Source organism: Dermacentor silvarum, chromosome 1 (assembly GCF_013339745.2).
Source record: "Dermacentor silvarum isolate Dsil-2018 chromosome 1, BIME_Dsil_1.4, whole genome shotgun sequence".
Lineage (NCBI taxonomy): Eukaryota > Metazoa > Arthropoda > Arachnida > Ixodida > Ixodidae > Dermacentor > Dermacentor silvarum.
This window is the reverse complement of record NC_051154.1, coordinates 62564671-62585067: the sequence shown is the minus strand read 5'-3', so window position 1 is coordinate 62585067 and position 20397 is coordinate 62564671. Positions and strand designations below refer to the sequence as shown.

The 20397-nt window shown below is 43.6% G+C and overlaps 1 protein-coding gene across 1 annotated transcript in view; it reads right to left on the bottom strand.

The window, feature by feature from the left end:
• LOC119442736 (mRNA (2'-O-methyladenosine-N(6)-)-methyltransferase) overlaps window positions 1–20397 on the bottom strand; it is a 122878-nt gene that overhangs the window by 12021 nt on the left and 90460 nt on the right. Inside the window, exon 12 of the mRNA XM_049662796.1 lies at window positions 1250–1324. Within this exon, the coding sequence (XP_049518753.1) occupies window positions 1250–1324 (75 nt within the window). The remainder of the gene's footprint in view (window positions 1–1249; window positions 1325–20397) is intronic.

The following is a 20397-nucleotide window of genomic DNA, read 5'->3' as shown; positions in this document are numbered from 1 at the left end:
GGGAGGCCGCGTTTACGGCGCTATGAGCCATTGCTTGAGGGGGTATGAGCCATTCATTGTCTTACGTGACGGACAGATTTAATTTTTGACGCAATTCGATTTCGAAGAATCGCAAGCGGCAGTGGCGGGCGAATGCTGCTAACCACGTCGCCGAGCAAACTCGAGACATCGAACGCAAGCGACAACGGCGAACTGCGGGCATACGGTCAGTGACGTTCTCTCCGTCGCAGCCGAACGTGTGCGTAACCTCATAATTGAGAAACACTTTAATGAACCCTCGGGATTAACCCAGTGATAAATACCGGGACCATACGTTTCAGCCTCGCTGGTTAACCATCTTCACGGAGTAGTAGGGCCGACGAATTTTTTTCATTCTGGACTAAGTGCCATTTTATAACATATATTGTTCATCCTGTCAAAAGCCAATGGTGCCAACTATAGTTAGTCTTTAACAAGGTAAAATTACCTTTATCAAACGTTTATACACTTGTGTTTCAAACTTGGTTCCATCTCTCAAATATTAAAATAGGCCATACAAAAGTAGATAACTGCGTTTCAGCCTTCTTGAAAGTGCCCGGTAAATGTTTCGATTAATCGATTAATCGATGAAAAACCCTGCATCGAAAGCGATTAATCGATTAAAGGCTAAAACGATGAACGATTAATCTTTAATCTAATAAAATTATTAATCGACCATCCCTAGAGGCGCCGCCGCGTGATTTGGTTCGAATTAACGAGATTCGACTGTAAATTGAATGCAAACGTTCCAGCCGCATTCCTCGACTGTTGCATACACGTGGCGGCTCGGTGCACATGTTTTGCATATGTGCGGGCCTTGAAAATTGTTGCTTTGGTTATAGTGCGGTACCGCTTATAGTGCGGATATTCGCGACTCCGGCGACTTACGTTATTAGCGGTCCACACTGTACTTGTTAATTAACCTTGACTAATTATGCAATTAGGCAGATTATAAAAAATGCTGACTTGCACCACACAATAGCCAACAATGTGCATTTGGTCACATCCTCCTATACTGCTTCAGCATACTTTTATACCTTGGCAAAAGTTAGCTGCCAAAGTTCTATATCCCTGTAGATGCTGTTGCACCTACTTGTATAAGATTTAACTTTCTTTTCTTCTGTATGCCTTGCAGCAAATCCTCCAAAATGAAAGTACTAGGGACCTACTTCAGCTGAAGTTTGTAACAGACACATGTACAGCGACAACAATTACCTGAGAAATAAATTACCTTGGCATGATGTGCTGAAATCCATGTCTGTACTCATGATCATAGGCAGGAATTAATAGCTGCTCTCTCTTATACCTGCAAAAAGAAAAATGTTGATGTTCCTTTACTTCAGAAACCTATATCCCATGTCAAATATAGCTTGGCAAAGCTGTGCAAGCTATAGAAGCAAGTGGCCAATAAGATCATAGTGGTTGGCCATGCGACGCACATAAGGCACTATTCATGCATGCTGCCACACAAAATGAGAATTGCACTGCAACAAAATGCCACATTTTGCTGCACTCAAGTGCTTAAGTGACCACTTAAGCAATTGTGAATGGCACCAAATGTTTTCTGTGGGGCGCTTGAAGCACTGGTTGGCAACAAAATTGAAATGCTTTGATATACGGAGCATGTGACCAACCACGCAGGGTGTGCTGGGTGCTATCAAACACTGAATTTATTATAGCACAGAGACGGCACCACAAGTGCCCAAAGCATCCCTTCACCACCAAAAGTGGCAGACAAGCTATTAGTACACCACAACCATGAAACAAAGTCTTCACAACATATCCATGCCATACACTCGTGTACACAATGATGGCTAGCAGACGAATTGATAAGTGCAGTAAAATCACATTACTACAAACCAAACATTAACAAACTTTTTAGATTACCAAACTTTTCACAAATCCCCCGCTGACTTCTTATAGTTGCAATGTAAAAACATTTCAGTACTACGAACTTCAGAATACCGAACTTTTCAGAATAGCTATCGTTGTTCAGTTTCCGTGCCATGTTAACAACACCTCAGTACTAAGAACTAATATTCCAAAATCTGGGAATTCTTAGATCCAGTCATGGCAGCCGCAATAGGAGGCTAGCAGACGACAAGGCGCAGAAAGCGGACGCTGCGGCACATGGGTTCGGAAAACCTGAGACGGCACCTGAGGAAAAAAAAAAAGTACGCTGGCACAAAGTATCGGCGCGCCGGAAAGCAGGGCAGCCGCCTTTCGAAAGGCCAATCGCCTACGATAATCACTCCACGAGTTCCAAAAAAGAAAACCTGAAAAGCAGCATGACGATCACGCGAATCGGTGACAGCGGCATGTCACAAGGGAAATGGCTGTCGCCCGCACACACAGACAGGCTCTTTCGCGCACGCCTTTTCCGTACAAGCCAACCCTAAGGATGGCAGATGATACGCCGGCGCGCGCTGCAATGAGTTCGTCCCTGGTTTAGGACAGCGCCCTTGCGCTCTACAGCGGCGCAGTGTACCCAAATGCCCCACGTGGACGGATATTTTAACAGCGCAGCTCAGTAGAGCAGCAGGACCAGCGAGGCGAGATGGCGCGTTCGGTCGGGCATCACCGCAAAATATTTTCGCTCTTGACTCGCGCTTTTTCGTTCCGAGGCAAAGTAACAATATGTCAGCTGAACAGTCAGGTGAGCCGTTCTTTCTGAAAAGGTTCTGAAGTAGCGATTTTCCTGCGCAGGACCGTTCAAACACTAGTTGAGGGGACGACGCATCAGGTTTTGCGAGTGCATGCTCAGCCAAGACAAGTGTCACCTAGCAACGGAGGCACGTCTGTTCCTTTTTTCCCTGTTCTCTCTGCGCGCCTCTTCCGCGCTTCTTTCTGCGGCCGTACTAGCTATGCACTCGGAGAAATGTAACCTTTGTACTCGCGGGGTTGCCACACGGTCACACTTTGCACTTTCCGAGCGTTGTCGTACACGCGCGCTTGCGCTTTCACATAGTTTAGGTGTCTGCCTCAAGCGAGACAGTTGCAGTGTCCACAGCAAGGAATGTGAAAAACAAACAAACAACAAGAAACAGTATGCTTTGGAGGCGACATGGAGCTTCCTTTTTGTCGGTAGTTTCTTCAGCGTCAGCATCTGTTTTGAGCACGTAACTCTTATGACACGGTGCGTCGGTGGTACGTGGGGCCGGAATCTATGGCAAATAGCTACAGCGCGAGCCGAGAGCCAACAGCGACATCTTTGTGGATAGCTCATACGGTGACAACTTATGAACTTATGGGTTAATGAGCAGAATGGTTAATTTTGGGGCTTTCACTATAACGACACTTCAGAATAACGACTCTTTTATCGCGGTCCCCTTAAGTTCGTTATATCGAGATTTCACTGTAATCCACACTAAGAGTGGTTGTGATGGCCTAAAACGATTAGTGTTGCAATTAGTATATCAAAGACCATTCTGCAGTGGGAGTGACTTGCTACATTTGCAAGTAAAAATAAAATTAACTTTTGTGCGTCCGATACTTCATCTGTCATGACGCTGTTCGTGACGTGTGGTGCTTAGAACATAGCCGTATGGTCGGTGCATACTGCATTATGGTGCATGAAGTAGCGAGGGAAAGAAAAATGTGTTGTGTGTTTATGTATTATCGAGAGTTCCTCAGCGAGGAACGATGGCCTTAAATATTATTGACACGCCGCACCACAAACATTGCAAGCGTCAAGATCAGAAGACGACGGTCGTTCTTTGGTTATTCTTGTCTTATGCAGCAATCATGTTTGCGGAAATGAAGATATTTCTCGTGATAGCTTATTTAAACATGTTCATGCATAACATACACAGCCAACAAGACGGTCATGAGTGCACATATAATTATTTTCACGTTTAAAGCACAGAAACCTGAACTTCAAAAATAATTCGTAATGCAGTTTCCACACTAAAGGAAATTATAACACAGGCTTGTATTAGTTTAACTATAAATAATTTTTGTATTAGATGTATAAGACATTTATAGTCTAACAGGAATTTACAATTGTTTATTTAGTTTCTTGTCAGTCTGCAAATGAATGCAAATCAAGTCTTGAAAAAATATTTCACAGATTAAACTAACCTAGTATTGCTCTTTACTGTCCTTTTATTAATTTAACTAGTGATGCCACTGACGAAATGTGACTTGGAGCAATTTTTGAAACAGCCAAATGTTAAAATTTTGGAGCAGTTTGGAGCACCTAAATACAGATTTCAGAGAACTTTGTAGCAAATAAATGCCAACTCCTGGACACGTCCTATGCACTTTCAAACACTTAAAATTTACAAGCTGCATTTCATAAAGAATCTGCTCGCTGTAAAAAAATGTTACTCTGCCTCTACATACAAAAAAGAGAAACCTAACATGAAGACAACAAACCAGTTCACACAGCCTGCTCTAATTTGTTTATTTCAAAATGAGTGAAGCTGCTCAGACGTTGCCTTTTCCATCTTATGAAATTTTTATTGACAGCTGCCAGCTTAGCCATGTTTTCAGCAAGGCTAGAAATAGCATCAATCAGAAACACCTGGCCAGCCTCAATGTCATCAATGCTCTTCTGTGCCAGGCCAGCATTGATGAGCTCCTGGTAATGCTCAAGCGTTCCTTTATATGAAGCCAGGTGCTTTTAAATAGTCTTCTTTTCCTGATAAAGTTGGAGCCTCTGCTCAGCAACTGGCTGGTTCACAACTGATGCCGACCGATTATTTAGACATCGATGATTTGACAGGCTCAATTATTCGCACTGCTTCCGCGGCACTGTCACTGGCCCACAAACTTACAAGCATAACTTATAAGCATAAGCAAACTTACAAGAATAAGGACAACAGAAATTTTGGACACCTTAAGGGTTCAAAAATTCAGACTCCGTCTACACGACTGTGTGCTAATTTCACTGCTGAGTTGACCGAAAATAGCTATATTTTGGCTTTGACATCTCGCTGGAATCGATGATTTCTGACACCTCCTCAAAACTGAAGCTAGCAAAGCCCAGTTGATCAAGTATCAACCACGGCTGAACCATAAGAAAAGCAAGCAGTGGCAAGCCACCCTAAAGCTGCATTCTCATGTGAGTCCCACGGTGATGGTTCCGCACGCCCAGTGTTTCTTCATTCACATGGTAAATAGTGACATGGTCCCTGAGCGACTTCCAAGTTTTAAGCGGCATCGACTCCCACCTCGATGTCTGCGCCGGGGAGGTGCAGACATCCAGAAATACTTTCACTTTCGAGACATTTGGCGCGACTAGCACCGAACACGTCAATGCACAATAGCATTCCTGGAACAGTGCCAAAAATGTCGCAGGTCATAGATGCGTCACACAAAATCAAGAGAAAGTGAAAGAATCCCCAAACGTGGTCACTCAAGAATATGGCGCACTTTTTTTAGCTACTTGTGGAAAAAAGTCACTCATATTATGGCAAACTTGGGGTATTTCGGACTCTCGATTATTGGAACTTTAAGGTGGTCCCTGTCGAGCCTGAATTATTGGTTGGCAACATATAGATTAAAGGGAAATTTGATTTATTAAACCACTTAGTCATGCACGCTATGCACATCAGCAAAACACTGCAGCCACACGTTTTGCGCAGTCGCTACTTTTGGTGCACTTTGGTGCAAAATCGTGTTTTTTATCAGCATGGCACAGAAATCTCGTTTGGCACAATTCGGCGCTTTTGGCACAGGAGTAGGAGCACTGATTTAACATGGCTGCATAAGTCTTTTGGAAAATGCAAAAAAGTTCCTATCTGAATGAGAAAAATTGGCATGTCATCATCATACAAAAGTAGGCTCTTTCTGAATGCATTAAAAAAATTAAAAATTCGTTAACTGAAATTACACAGTGATGCTGAAAGTTACAATTAAGCTAAGTTTGAAATACTAAAGCAAAGAGTATTTGGTTCAGAAACCAGTGACAGAACATCACAATGAAAATTTATATACCATTAAAAGCTCCCTAATCAGCTGCTTCCTTTCTCAGAAAGCAAAAGTGGTGACCCACTGTTCCAGGGCACAGATACAGCAGAGCATGACTCTTTCGATGGCTGATCAAGAAATAACAGCAACGGCAGTTCAAGTCCTGCAGTTGCACTTGTGCAGTAGGGAAAATATGTGCTGCACACAATGCATAAGCTGGCAGGTGAGTGAATTTGGGATGAATAGAGCCATGTCACTACTCGTTCTGATGAAACAATTTTAACCAGCAGTTTTAGACCCCTCCAAGCACATGAACTACTGAGCCCTTACCATTGCCTGTTTCACAAGCCAAAAATACTTGCAGTGTGACATAACGTGCGAGACACAACAGGGTGAGATCATGTGAAACACAGCCTCTCAGGTTATGCTCGTGCTCCAAAGTTACATGATGGCTGTGTACACTGCACCACATTACGAGGCAATATAGGTGCGTTCAATTAACTTGCACTTAATGAACTAGTTCAGGCAGTGCTGCACTTTACCCAGAAGGGTTTGGGTGCGAGCTAGTTGGTACAGGTCATTCATATTTAAAACAACGCCAAAAAACACAGACAAGAGAGAACACGGGACCAGCGCTCGTCCAGTGTTCTCTCTTGTCCGTGTTTTTTGGCGCCGTTTTAAATATCAATGAACTGCACTTTACCGTTCACTTCAGTGGTGGAAGCATAGCACCTATGCATGGCACCATTAATTTCAAAAAGTTCAGGAATAGTTCCTTAACTTTTTGCACCGCCGTGATTGTCAGTGCCAATGTCGTGCAGCGACGAAGCAGCACAGGATTTCTCTGGTGCCATGGTAGCAGACAATGCTACAAGAAAAATGTTCATGCTGCTGGCAGAAATTCTGCTGTTAATTGGCAATGACGCTGCCCATGTCCACCTGAGCCTCGAGCGTGTTCCAAGACAAGTGAAAAAGGCGCTTGAAATCGAATTCAAAGTAGCCATACAAATTTTTTACGTAGGTCTCACTAGCTTACGTGCCAGTATTGCATACGCTGTTGGACTGCTCATTTTTGCTTTCGGAGTGGTGGCAAAGAGCCAATGTCAATTTTCCTCACGGCATGACAGCTGTGAATCCGACAAAGATGGGCATTTCCTGTACAATCACGGCACACGCTGGAAATGCCAGTAATGAAAGGCGCGCTCGACTTGCACCACATCAACACTTTTGCATTAGTTTCAGGAAAGCCCTAGTGTTGTGCTGCGGCTTCCCTTCTGAATTCGCGCAGCACGAGCTTGGAACTGCGCAATGTGCAAAAAGTGCAGGCAAATCGAACAGACCTTATGGAAAGGGGGGTTTTTTAATTGTCGAGTGCTGACCTTAGAGGGCATACCACACTACAGCCTCCTTTAGATGTCTGCCACGTGGCAGCAAACGCGACGAATCATGCTGGGCATTTCACAAAATGCATTCGAACTTCCTTAAAAATAGGAAAAATAGGATTAATTAACGATTTCCTGTGGATTGCTTTTAACACAGTCATACATTTGAAAATCGCTCTATGTAGTAAATAAACAAGTAATTATTTACCATATTTACCCAAATTTAACCTGCACCTTCTTTCTGAGAAAACGGGTCCGAAAATTGCATGTGCGTTACAATCGGATACAAAACCAAAACTGTGTTCGTGGCATTGGCAACAGCCTACTGTCAGAGCTGCTAGATGCAGTGTCATCAGAATCACAAAATATCAACAGAGTACTATGGGTTCACTTCGAGCTCGACTATGATATGGAGTGGTTTTCTTGGTAAATCACTTTTGCAGATGCTACTATCACTTTTGTGAGATTTTGAGCGGCTTGGCACCGGATGTGTCGGCATATAAGATCACCAGCGTTTCTGGCGCTGTGGCAAGCTCACTATCTGCGCACAGTGCCAGGAACACTGTAGGCTGCATACTTTGATAAGCCCGATACAGAGTCACACAATATCTTGCGAAAGTGATAGTAGTATGGCAGTACCTCTAAAAATGATCACTCATGAATGCAGCCCCAGTGTGTTTGGTATATTGGCCAATAAAGTACAAATGGCAACGATGACAAGCCACTTTCATTATGAAAGCTCATTGAAAAACAATTCCTGCGGCGATGGTAAATTTGCGAACATGGCGGCTTGCTATATTTTTCTTTTATAAATCTGGGGCATGTTACATTCAGGTACACTTCCATTTTCCTACTTTAAACCCACAAAAATTGGGTGCGCATTAGATTCGGGTAGAATGGTATGTAAATTAACTTAAATAAAAAACTATTTATTTATTTATTTATTTTATTTATTTCACATACCCTCAAGTGCCAAGGCATTATAGAGGGGAGTGGGATACATGCGAATAACAACAATGATTACTATGAATTTATATAATGCAAGCGACATGTGCAGTGCACGGAATCATTAAGAAATCAAATAACAAGAATACTATGATATTCAAATTATATAAATCTAGCGACATATGAACGGAACAAAATAAAAAATAAATTAAAAAAAATACGGCGCGACAGCGCTTGCGCAAATACAGCGCATGTGGCCACGTGCATGGTCACAGTTGAAAAAAAGCAAAGAATGTTCGGCGGAAAAGTGCGCTGTTCGATTGACATGATAGCATCAGGAAGGTGGTTCCAGTCATTCGTTGTAAGGGGAATAAATGAATATAAAAACCTGTTTGTGCGACAAAAAGTGCCTCTTACTTTATGACGGTGATCAACTCGAGATGACAGATAAGTAGGTGCTAGAATGAGCTCATTGCTAAGAATATGATGATGAAATACTTTATGAAAAAGGCATAAGCGAAAAGCCTTTCTGCGCAGTGATAAAGATGGTAGACACAAGTTGCTTTTCATAAGAGTTATGCTAGAAGTACGATCGTAGTTTGAGTGAATGAAACGAGTGGAATTATTCTGAACCATTTCAAGAGAATTAACAAGGGTAGCATTGTAAGGGTCCCAAATGGCAGCAGCGTATTCCAGCTTAGATCGGACTAGTGTTTTATACAATAGTAGTTTCATTGATGAAGGGGATTTGCTAAAGTTTCGCCGCAAGTAGCCTAACATACGATTTGCGTTATTTATTATGGAGTCGATGTGACATTTCCAGGATAAGTCAGATGATATAGTTACACCTAAATAACGGTAGGATGAAACATGTTCTAGCTGGACGTGGTTAAGCATATATGCAGGCACACACACGTCGCGTCTTGTAACAGTCATCAGCTTGCACTTCTTGGGGTTTAGTTCCATGTGCCAGTTTTTACACCAAGCGGCGATGTTATTTAGATCAGTCTGTAGAATTTCCTGGTCTTTATTATCACGAATTTCACGATACAGTACACAGTCATCGACGTATAAGTGAACTGAAGATGACACACAATCGGGCAAGTCGTTAATGCATATTAGAAAAACTAATGGACCTCCTGATGCTACGTAACTCCTGATGCTACTTTAATTAAGGGTGAATCATGACCGTTGACAGAAACATACTGTCGGCGATTGATTAGGAAGTATTCAAGCCAGGTAAGTACATTATGGTCCAGGTTTAAAGAGGAAAGTTTCTGCATAAGCAGCACATGAGTAACCTTATCAAAAGCCTTTGAGAAGTCTAAAAAGGCGCAATCGATTCGGGAATTCTTGTCTAGTACAGAGTGCAAGCGGTGAGTGAAAAGAAGTAATTGAGTTTCGCTAGAAAACGAACGCCTGAAGCCGTGTTGTGATGATGTAAAGAAAGAATTTGATTCCAAAAAGTTAAAGATATGACTGTACAATACGTGCTCCATCAGTTTGCAAGGGATACTTGTTAGCGAAATGGGCCGATAATGTTTGCTGCCTGATTTATGAACAGGAACCACCTTCCCAATCTTCCAATCAAAAGGAAGGATACCATGATCAAGTGACTGCTGGAAGAGTTTAACCAAGAACAAAGATGAGGAATGTTTAGTTTGTTTAAGAAATTTAGAGTTGATACTGTCAGTTCCACAAGACGAAGAAATCTTTAGCGAGTCGATTAGGTGTACTATTCCAGAGTGCTTGAATATGATAGGGGACATCAAAGGATAATCATGATGTGACACATAATTAACACAGCCAACTCGACATGAAGAAAAATTGTGCGAAAAAACATTGTTAAACACTGAGGCGCATTCTTCGGGTGGTATCGGTTCATTTTCAGAATTATTAAGAGAAATAACACTAGTTTCTGTCCCATTTACGCTTCTCCAAAATGCTTTAGGATTACCTAATAAGAGGGCTGGGAGAGTATTAGTAAAGTAATAATCTTTGGCGTGACAGAGTGCTGTGCGGTACTCGACTTCAACATTGCTATATGCTTCCCAGTGATTTCCTGTTCTTCGTAACTTTGCTGAACGAAACAGGCGCTTTTTTTTATTGGACAGACGCTTTAGCTCTTTGTTAAACCAAGGTGACGCTTTATTGCACTGAATGCGTCTCAGTGGAACGTATGTAGTGATAAGCTGCGCGACTTTATTTCGAAATAGAAGCCAGTTTTCATCGACATTCCGTGCATAAAAATCAATGACGTAAGCATCAAAATATGTGCACAGTTCATGATTAATAATATCAAAATTTGCTTTTTTGTAGTCACGGATAAATTTCTTTTCTTTTTTTCTGTCGGGAAAAAGACATGTTAATGTCGAAGTGGAGCAGCGAATGGTCGCTAAAACCAGGCAAGTGCGTGAGTGTTGAAATGAGAAGTGGGTGTGTAGACAAAATAAGGTCTAATGTACTAGATGTATCTGCGGTAATTCTGGTAGGCTCGAGTGATTAATCCCAATGGAAAACTCAAAGAGCACCATTCGAGAAGCTCGTGATCGTTTCCAGAAATGAATTTCAGCCAATTTTCCATAGAAAAGCGAAACTGAAACACTGAAGAGCACAACTGTGATGCCCATAGTAGACACCCATGAGTGACGCGAGTGCTTGCACCTCACCATCTGGCGACTATGAAGCGACTGAAATCAGGGCTTGATAAGGATACTTGCTTGATGCACGCCTACATGTGAGGCACAATCACTGACGTCACTCATGGGTGTCTACTACAGTCGAGTTCTGCTACAACGAAATTAACGGGACACGGCAAAAATTACGTTGTGGAGGAATTTCGTTGACGCGAAATTAGTGTGTATATACATACGGCAAACGGCAAAGCCACGAACGAAACTGAAACCATCGTCCGGGAAATCTTCGCGATGGCATGGGTGCAAAGATTGAGACGTAGCGAAGGCAGTCAACAAAGTGTCAACTTCACGAGAGAATGCATTTCGCGCCGCTGTTACAGCATTTTTCGTACATTGCGGCCGACGCCTAACCCAACGCGCGTGCCTGGCCAATCGCAAAACACTCATTTTGCGGCATATGCACCGTCGCAATGAAGCGGTTTGAATTATCACGATTTCAAAAAGGATGTTCCACATCCGCCCACCATGGTTTTGAGTGGCGCTGGCTAACACTCCTAGGGCTAGATCTAGTAAACATAAATACCCAAATTAGTGGATGAATTGATGGCCGTCGCTGTAGCACAATTGGTAGTGCAACGCACGCGTAATACAGAGGTTGCGGGTTCGGCTCCCGCCGGCGACACATTATCTTTTCGTCCACTTTCATTTCCCTTTTATTCGTTATTTTCTACATTCCAACTTCAACTACACTTAATTTCCCTGATGCTTTCCTTGGCTTCGTTGTCTGTTGGCTTTATGTGGTTATGACTAATAAAATCGAGCCCCTCGGTTCCCATTCTTCTTTCAGGATTTCATTGCATATTTATGACAAAGTCGGCAAACTTAGCAAGCTTGCGCTTACCGGAAGTTTTATTTCCAGAAGTGGGTCAGCCTGGATTTCTTACGCTTCATGGCAAGCAAAGGCATTACGTGAGTCTCACAGTCCGTTAAAAGAGCCATCGCAATGTCATTGTCATGGGTTCTGATAACTTTTAAGATGAGGTCACAAACATTCATTACTTTCGAAGCAGTCACCAGAGTCAGTGTGTCTAGCGGGTTGTCATTTTCCCCAGACGACGAAACGTTGGCATTATGTTGACAACAGTGGCTGCGACACCGCCGTATCTTGAAAGCAATCTGCACCATGCACAAAGTGCGCGCCTGCGCTACAGTGGCTAAAAGGGCCGTACCCGTGCGGTCCTCATCCTAAAAGCGATCTGCGATGTGGGCAAAGTGCAACTAGTGCCGGTAGAGCCGTGTGCGCTGTGCTTTCGACGTTTAGTTCACATTGAAGCGAGAGATGGCACGGAGGTCAATTTGCTCGCTGTTCCGCGCTCGGCGAGCGAGATGCGTTCATCATTACCTGTGCGAGCGCGACACCATGCTTGGTAATTTAGTTAGTAAGCGAATGTTTACACATTCGTACGGCCGATAAAACTACGATCCTTAGTTCACATAGCTGTCTACTAACCTGCTATCACAATCGATGCTTCGCCTTTCGGGCGAAACTGCAAACTTTTTTCCGTCCGCTTTCTGCCTCGGCGATCATATGTGCCTTCTCGAGAGAGAGAAATTTACGCTTCTTCGTTAGCGTAGCCATTTCGACCGGACACACACCACAGAAAACGGTAGCGATTGTGGTGATCTCGTGCAGTCTCGCGCAGGCGTGTGATGACCACGCGTGGCTATGGATTGCAGTGGCGTAAATCGGTACTTTGAACTTGGTTTCGTTCACGAAAACCTCGTTCAAGCGGACATACAATCGTCACAGCTTTGAAAGGGCCTTCTAATTTGACTACTCGGCCGTTCCAATTTCAATTCAGTCCCAGTTTCGTTCTCGAAAAGTTCGTTGAAGCGGAAATACCGAATAAAACGCCTTCGTTATGGAGATACTTTTTTTGTATTACTTTCTATGGGCAGCTGACAGGGAATCGGAAAAGCTTCGTTGTGGCGGAAATTTCGTTGTAGCGGCATTCGGTGTAGGGGGATTCGACTGTACTGTCCCATTTACACTCTGTGGCTGTTCATCTTCGCTTTTACAGCAAAGCTGTTTACGGTTAGGGTTTTGTGGATTTCTCATGTGTGTCAATAAAACCTCAGGTCTACGCTTGCAATGCCCTCTCTTTATCATTGTTCTAAGTGCTTGCGTGCCTAGTTTCCTTTCCTTCCACTCTCCCGGGGTGGCAGTTCCGTCGTGTGTGCCTACTTTCCGCCGGGTGGCGATCCCGCTGCGCGGTCGTTTCCTCCGGCTCCTCGGGGTGGCGATAGTTGTCCATGCGAATGTACCTGCATCTTTGTGATGCATTCTCCACCCTGCGATGTTCGTCATCTTGTCTGGTTTCCTGCATGCGCTTCGCATTTTGTGCACGATCTTCATTGGTGGTGTTTGCTGCCCACCGCCGACATTCTCATTCCCGTCGCGCGTGCCTACTTTTCACCGGGTTGCAGTCCTGTGGCACGCGTCTAGTTTCCTCCAGCTTCTCGGGGCGGCGAGTCGTCAAGGCGAATCTGCCTGCGCCTTTGTGATGCATCCTCCACCCCACGACGTTCATCGGCTTGTCTGGTTTGCCATATGCGTTTGGCGTTTTGTGCACAATCTTCATCTGTGGTCTTTGCCGCCCGCTGCCGTTAAAATTCTCGCTGCCATTCCCGCCATTGCTCTTCACCTACGAATGTGAGCACGTCATGTTCTGTTTCGTCATGGTGACCACCGATGAAGACAATAAATGTTTGTACTTTTGTTCCACATTCTGTGTCACGTCTGTGTCGTGTGCTTAACAGCTTTGCTGGTCATCTGCCTTCACAGAGTGGAATGGTTCATGATTTTTTTTTTGAATTAACCAAGCTGTAAAAATTAAGTGTCAACTTTTTGCATTTCTGGAAACAGTTACAAGCTCCTGGGATGGCGTGCTTCAAGTCTTCCATTGGAATCTATCGTATGGCTCTTTTGGTTAAAAATTTAGTCTAAGTTGTATAATTACTTGGCCGATTACTTAATTGCATCATTGTCATTAATTACTTCACTAATAAATTTGGAACAATATACATAGCTTGATTAAATGTCTGCCAAATATTGCACTGTCACTCAATAGGCTCTTTCTATCAGGGAGTTATTAGTCACCATATTGATACTGTACTTGCAAAATATTGCTGATATTGTATACATGCCACATTGATACTATAATTTTCATATTAACATTGTATTTACTAACTGATGTTGTACATACTCAGCCTATTTGTAATGGATCCTCAACTAGCCATATTGGCTATAGATCTAGATGCTGTTACAGTCATCTTGTATACTTTTTAGTGCAATGAACATTCTTCTTGTTGAAATGTATGACTGTCATAAAAGCAATCCAGAGGAAATCATTTAATTATCTCATCTTTCTTATACATATTTAAAGACTTTCAAACGCCATTTCGTGAAACACTTGGTACAGCTGGGCGTAACAGGCAACAGAAAGGAGTCACATATTTACACCCCTGTAAGGCAGAATTTACAAAGTGATATCAATCTGGAAACATTGATTTTAATGGTGTTTTAACTGGACAGTTGTGGTTATGCCATCTCACTCAAGGCTACAAGAGCTGACTATGGTCTCCAAGATCAGGCGATGCGCAGCTCAGTCATGCTGCTCAATTTCATAGGGCCAAGAACACTACAACGACTGCAACAGTTCGGCCTCGAATTGCTCCAAATGAGCTCCACGGGATTCAGTGCAGGAAGCTGTGCAGCTGCTTGCAATGGCAAGGTGTGGCGACAAGCAATTGAATTACTTGTGGTGGAATAAACCTGAGTGTGAGCTAACAGGCGGTATTATGCATGGTGTCTTTCCTTAGACTATACAGATTTTTAATAAAATGGCTATGAGCCTAGTTAAAGAGGCATTTTTGCAGAGGAGTTGTAAGGCAAGGCTGATATACTTTGTTGCTAATAATGTGTTTCAGAAGACCAATCAAAAAACTTTTTAATCAATTTCTTTTATTAGAACTTTGAGGGCAGTTGTTTACACTGGAAATTTGGAAGCAGTCATATTTTAATGCATCTCCATTGCTTAAAAATTTTGAAAATCACACCTAATATGAGATATTGATATAATATATTTTTAACACACCATCCCAGCAGCAGATCATGCATTGCAAGTCATAGGGAATGCGCTAGTAACATCGAGTACAGTACACACTCATTACAACAGACCTTGATAGTGGAGAAGATTTTCGTCTGTTGTAAAAGAAGTATACGGAATCCAAATACTGTTACAACAGACTTCGATGTAAACACTAATAGGTCTGTTATACCCAGAGAGCCACACATAACCTCAACAAACTGATTATTGAGATTTAAGACTTATGAAAGAAGCTTGTCAGGTTTGACTGTGCTGTACGATGAACAGCTTTGGACACTATGCGGGCTTCCAGCATCACAAGGCTGTTCACGCCATCTGCTGCCATATATTGCTCACAATAGCTCTTAAGACCTTGGATGTAGTATAAAGCTTGAGCAGTTGTTACCTTCTGGGCTGCTACAACAATCTTTCAGCTACCTTCTTCCTCTTCCTCATCTATCTCTTGATGAGGAAGAATGACTGTCTTCTTCCTCTTTTTACAGCTGCCCAGAGCTCTGGATCAGGCTGGTCTTGATCTTCCAGTGGCAACACGGGCTCCCCACAGTCACTGTGACCAACTGCAAAGCCAACTTTTTGGAAGCAATTTTAAGCATGAAATGCTTTTAGCTCCCGTTGTCGGCGACCTTTCGACCTTGAGCCAAAAGCCAGAGCCGTTATCCGGGCACCAAAATAAGAACATCCGGGCAACCAGTCAAAATGCGGTCTCTGGCCTCCAACCCTTTGTACAGAACTGCATTACATATGCTAGTTACTGCTCGAACAAGTTACAAAAAATATTGCTTCCGAGTTCTTCCTAATGTTTGTTCACAATATCCCTTAAGCTGTAACTTCTAGTATGCTGAAGTTTTATTCGTAATTTCCAATAGCGACGTTCAGATACAGGGCACATACACTTGAATGTCATCTTTTTGTTGCTGAGACAGGGTTGCCTGTGCTCTTTTCAGCACCAGCAGTCTGTGAGTTCCGCAGCGCAGGTTTTACGCCGCCGCCTTCCAGAGATGGCACCATGCTCCATGGCGTATCCGTCAGGCGCTTTTCTTCTTCTAGCTGGGCAGTGCACTCTGTCTCCCTGGCATCGTTCGCTGCCTGTTGTGCCGCCTCCAGCCGTTTTTTTTTTCTTCTAGCTGGGCAGCGTCCGTATAGACCAGTGCGCAGTAAGGCGTGCTGCGGTGTGGCGTGTCGCTGCGAACATGCACTACACCCATTTCAAGATTGTGGCTAGTATCACTTCCAACCAATCTGCTTTGCCGGTAGCCATTTCATGCTTACATCTACTCTTGATTACGGGACAGCCAGCAATTTTTTTTATGATGCTCGGCTCAATCTGCACCCACATACGAGAAAGAACTTGGAACAGAAAATCTCAAATCAATCACCGAGTCTCGGCTTCTGCTGCATATCAAACAGCCAACGCTCAGCTAGGTATGTGTGGTAACTCAACTTCACCGTGTGTACAATGCCCTGGTCGATAGGCTGTACCTTCGATGTTATGCCTGGTGGAAGATATGCTACCTTTGTGGCATGAAGCTCCAGAAGTTGCATGTGGCTCGAAGAGCAGCACATTGTTCTTCTGCTTTTGCACTCCGCTGTCCAAGCCCAGCAGCCAATTGTTACAAATGTGCTTTGTCATCCATGCACTTTTGTTGGACTCCAAGTCCACGGGAACATGCACGTTGTGCAGGCAGAGCAGTCTTCCGGACTTGCCTATGACTAGCAGCTTTGTTTTCTCAGTGCTGTCCATGTTGCAGCAGAAAGGAGCACTTATGCGCTCCATGAACTTTTTTCCACCATGGCAAGAATCCTCGGAAAAACAGGTCTTTCCTCGCCTCAATTTGTAGAAGAAGATGCCGCTTTTGTCAGCATTGAAAATGTTGTGCAGTTTGTAACCTGCGAAGTGCACAGGGAGAACCTTGGTTTTCTAATTATCTACAACAGTGTAGTCAATGCAGGCCAATTCCCCAGAAAAGCATTTGAAGGAGATCCAGTGTCTCGATCTGAACCAGTTGAGCCAACCTTCACTGCACTTGAAGTCATCTTGCTTCAAAACAACAAGTTGCTCCACACATTTTCGTAACAGCAGGCCATTCACAGGGATGTTTTGTGAATGGCCATCGCGAAGCCAAATGAGTAGCAGCTCTTCAACATCAGGAAACAACGCCTCACGAAGTCTGCACCACTTAGGTTGCAACTCACCTGATACTTAGTACTTGGGCACGACTGCCTCCTTGTTTCTGATGATTGAGTTCAAGGTTTGCTTTGATAAGCCTCCGCAACGTCCGTCTGCTTCTTCCCCTTTTCAACTTGATCGATGAGCTAAAGCTTGTCTTCTAATGAATTCTGCTTCCACTTTGTAACTTCGTGATGTTTCGCACACCCGGCACTTGCTGAGCGGTACGGCTCCATCACGTCCTCCAATGTCCTAGTAAACTCAATCCAGTTGAAGCCAGCCGGCATACTCAAAATTGCTGCTGCCTTTGTAATTTTTGCAGTTCTTGTCGCGAAAGTATGTGTTGAGCGACGTTTAAAGTTGGAAGCTACTAAAATTGGAAATGTCCGCCATACAGAAGTCTGCTGTAACGGTGTGCTGAGCACCTTGTGGGCCTTAGAATTTAGTCAATTATATCAAAACGTGGTATGTTCTAACACAATAAGTTGTATACGAAGCTCAAATCAATGGAAGCGATAGGAAGATCAGCATACTAATTACCGTATTTACTCGATTTTAATGCAAGTTTTTTTCCAGATTTTTGCTACCTGAAGTCGATCCTCATGTTACAATCGAATACCGAAATTCAAGTTCTCTAAAATGTGTAATGATGCACCCAATTCTAATCAACGAGTGAAATGTGCGAGTGAAAGTGAAATGTGTGAGTGAAAGTGCGCGAGGGACGCGCACTTTCATGGAAAGCGAACGCACGGCGGAGAGCAAACATGAAGTCGTCCGTCGTGCGAAAGGTCGTGGGGGGGGGGGAGGGAGGGAGTGGAGGCGACGTTTAGCTGCGGTACCAAATGCGCATCTTGTGACTGGGCGCAAGGGGAACTGGTGACTCAATCTCCCACGTGAAAGGAGGAAAGCGGGAAGGCAGCGTGGGAGGGAGGGAGGGGGGGGGGGTGGCTTCTACTTTGCTAACAAATGCGTACTTGTACTTTGCGCGGCTGCGGGCTGTCGCGCGCACCATATCTTGACAGCAATCTCCACGTTTCCATTGAAGTGATAGAGCGCACGAACCTTTGCTCGCTGCTGCTGGCGCGCTTGCTCACGCTAGCATTTTGACAGCGGTTGTGCACGGTCATCGAGTGTGATCTATTCATGTTTGCTTGTGCGCGCTGACACCATGCTTGTTAATTCAGTTATTAAGCGAATGTGTCCAAGTTTATACAGCCGATAAAACTACTGTCCTTACTTCGTATAGCTCTGTACTAATTTGCTATCACAATTGATGTTTCGCCTTTCGGGTTTTCTGTGACTTTTCTTTTTTTGCTAGACGCAACAAAAAGTCACCCCTCGCGTTACTTTCGCGGTCACGTTACAATCGAGTAAATACGGTAGTATGTTATATCTGGATGGATGTCAGTTGTAAGCAGATCTGTTGTGACGAGGTTATGCTGTACTTCAGTCCTTCACACGTACTTGATGATGCCAGGTCAAGCATAATTTTCTGGGCATGTGGCTGCCTTTCTGCATACAGCTGTGGCCGAAACTGCTAGTACAACACCTGGGCAGTTTTATACAGGAATTGGCGATGCACCTTGGCTATTTATTTCAAGGTATCCCAATGAAAGCAGGTCATTTCTGTTTGTGGTGAAAGGCTTGCTACTCCATTCAAATTAATTGCCGCACTTTTTGCTAAACTCTCTTTCAAAGGCAGCTTTCAAAAGAGCATCATCAAAGCACACTTGACATCTAAATTCTTCAAGTTCTTATTAACATATGCATTTCCAAGTATTGTCAAGCCATTTAAATAGATTTCACCAGGATTAAGCAGAAAAGAGTGCTGATCTTTAAGGTGACACCAGCCAGGACACGACATGGCTTCTGCATGGCTACAGCACTTTGCTTAGCTACCGTCATGAATAAATTAAGAAAATAAACTTTCCGAGTGATTTATTTCACCCACAAATATTTTGCACATGCTGAACAACCACAACAACAAGAAAAGATGACATAAAATGCAACTAAACTAATGCATATCTGTGGTGCTCTCAGGCAGAGGGTTATCAAGCGTCAAGCTCCGAGACAACCTATCAGCCCAAATGCTGGATTGGCAACAACTTGGAAAAATGGAACTGTTGGCTAAGTGAAGAGATACCTGCGAATCGCCCAAATAATCCTTCAAAACCATTACTAGTGATGAGAACAGCAAGAAGAGATCAAAACCCGATACTACTTTCATAGGGCACGCTGAGGCCACTTTGAAAGGCGTAACCATACTTCCCAAGTGCAAGTGTAGGGGGCACCATGCTGTGTGGCATCATGAATACGTGGCCGTATGATGTAATAAAATAATTGTGGTTTCAGCCATAATGCAAAGCAGTGAAACAAAAGCTCGCACCGTATGCAGTAAGTCTTGCACTGGTTTGTCTGCTATTGGTTGGATTAAGCATTTGTAGATGCTTGCGAGCAATCTGCCTTTGACAAGAAAAAAAAAAAAAAAAACTCTTTTCAATCTTGACTTTAATCCATGTCTGCTTTTGCAGCGGTAGTGCTCCCCAGTGGTGGAGCGCCGCGGCTTCTTCCTTCTCTTCTCTGTCCTGCCTTTCTCACCTTAGTGTTATCATCGTTTCAATTGTTTCAGCTCGGTGCTGGTGCAGATCAGCTGCAGAGTGTGGCATCCAAAAGTTTCCACGCACATCATTATTCTTTTTTGTTGTAGCATCGGCAGGAGCGCAATATTATGCCCAATAAATCTTGCACAGTTTTGTGCTGTATCGGTTGAAGTAAACCTTGGTGGATGGGTGGAGAGAAATCTCTCGAAGAGAAAAATTCATTGTGCAGCTGGTACTACTAGTGAAGTGGAGATATGCGGCTATTTCATCCTTCTCTTTCCTATCCTGCCTTCTGTATTTTACTGCTGGCATCATTTCAGCTTTTTTCACCTCATTCCTGGTCTACAGACAAGCTGCGAAGTGTGGTGTCAACCAATCACAGCAGCTAGCGGCATTATTGTGCTCTCCAGGTGCAGTATTTCTCTCTGCTGTAGCTTCGATGGAGTACTAGCTGAGAGGTAAAATCTAATGCCACTCTGTGGGACCACTGTTTGAATCCACTTGGGGCACTCGTCACTTTATTTTTTTTTATAAACTTCTCACAATGCACTTTGGGATTCCTGCAAC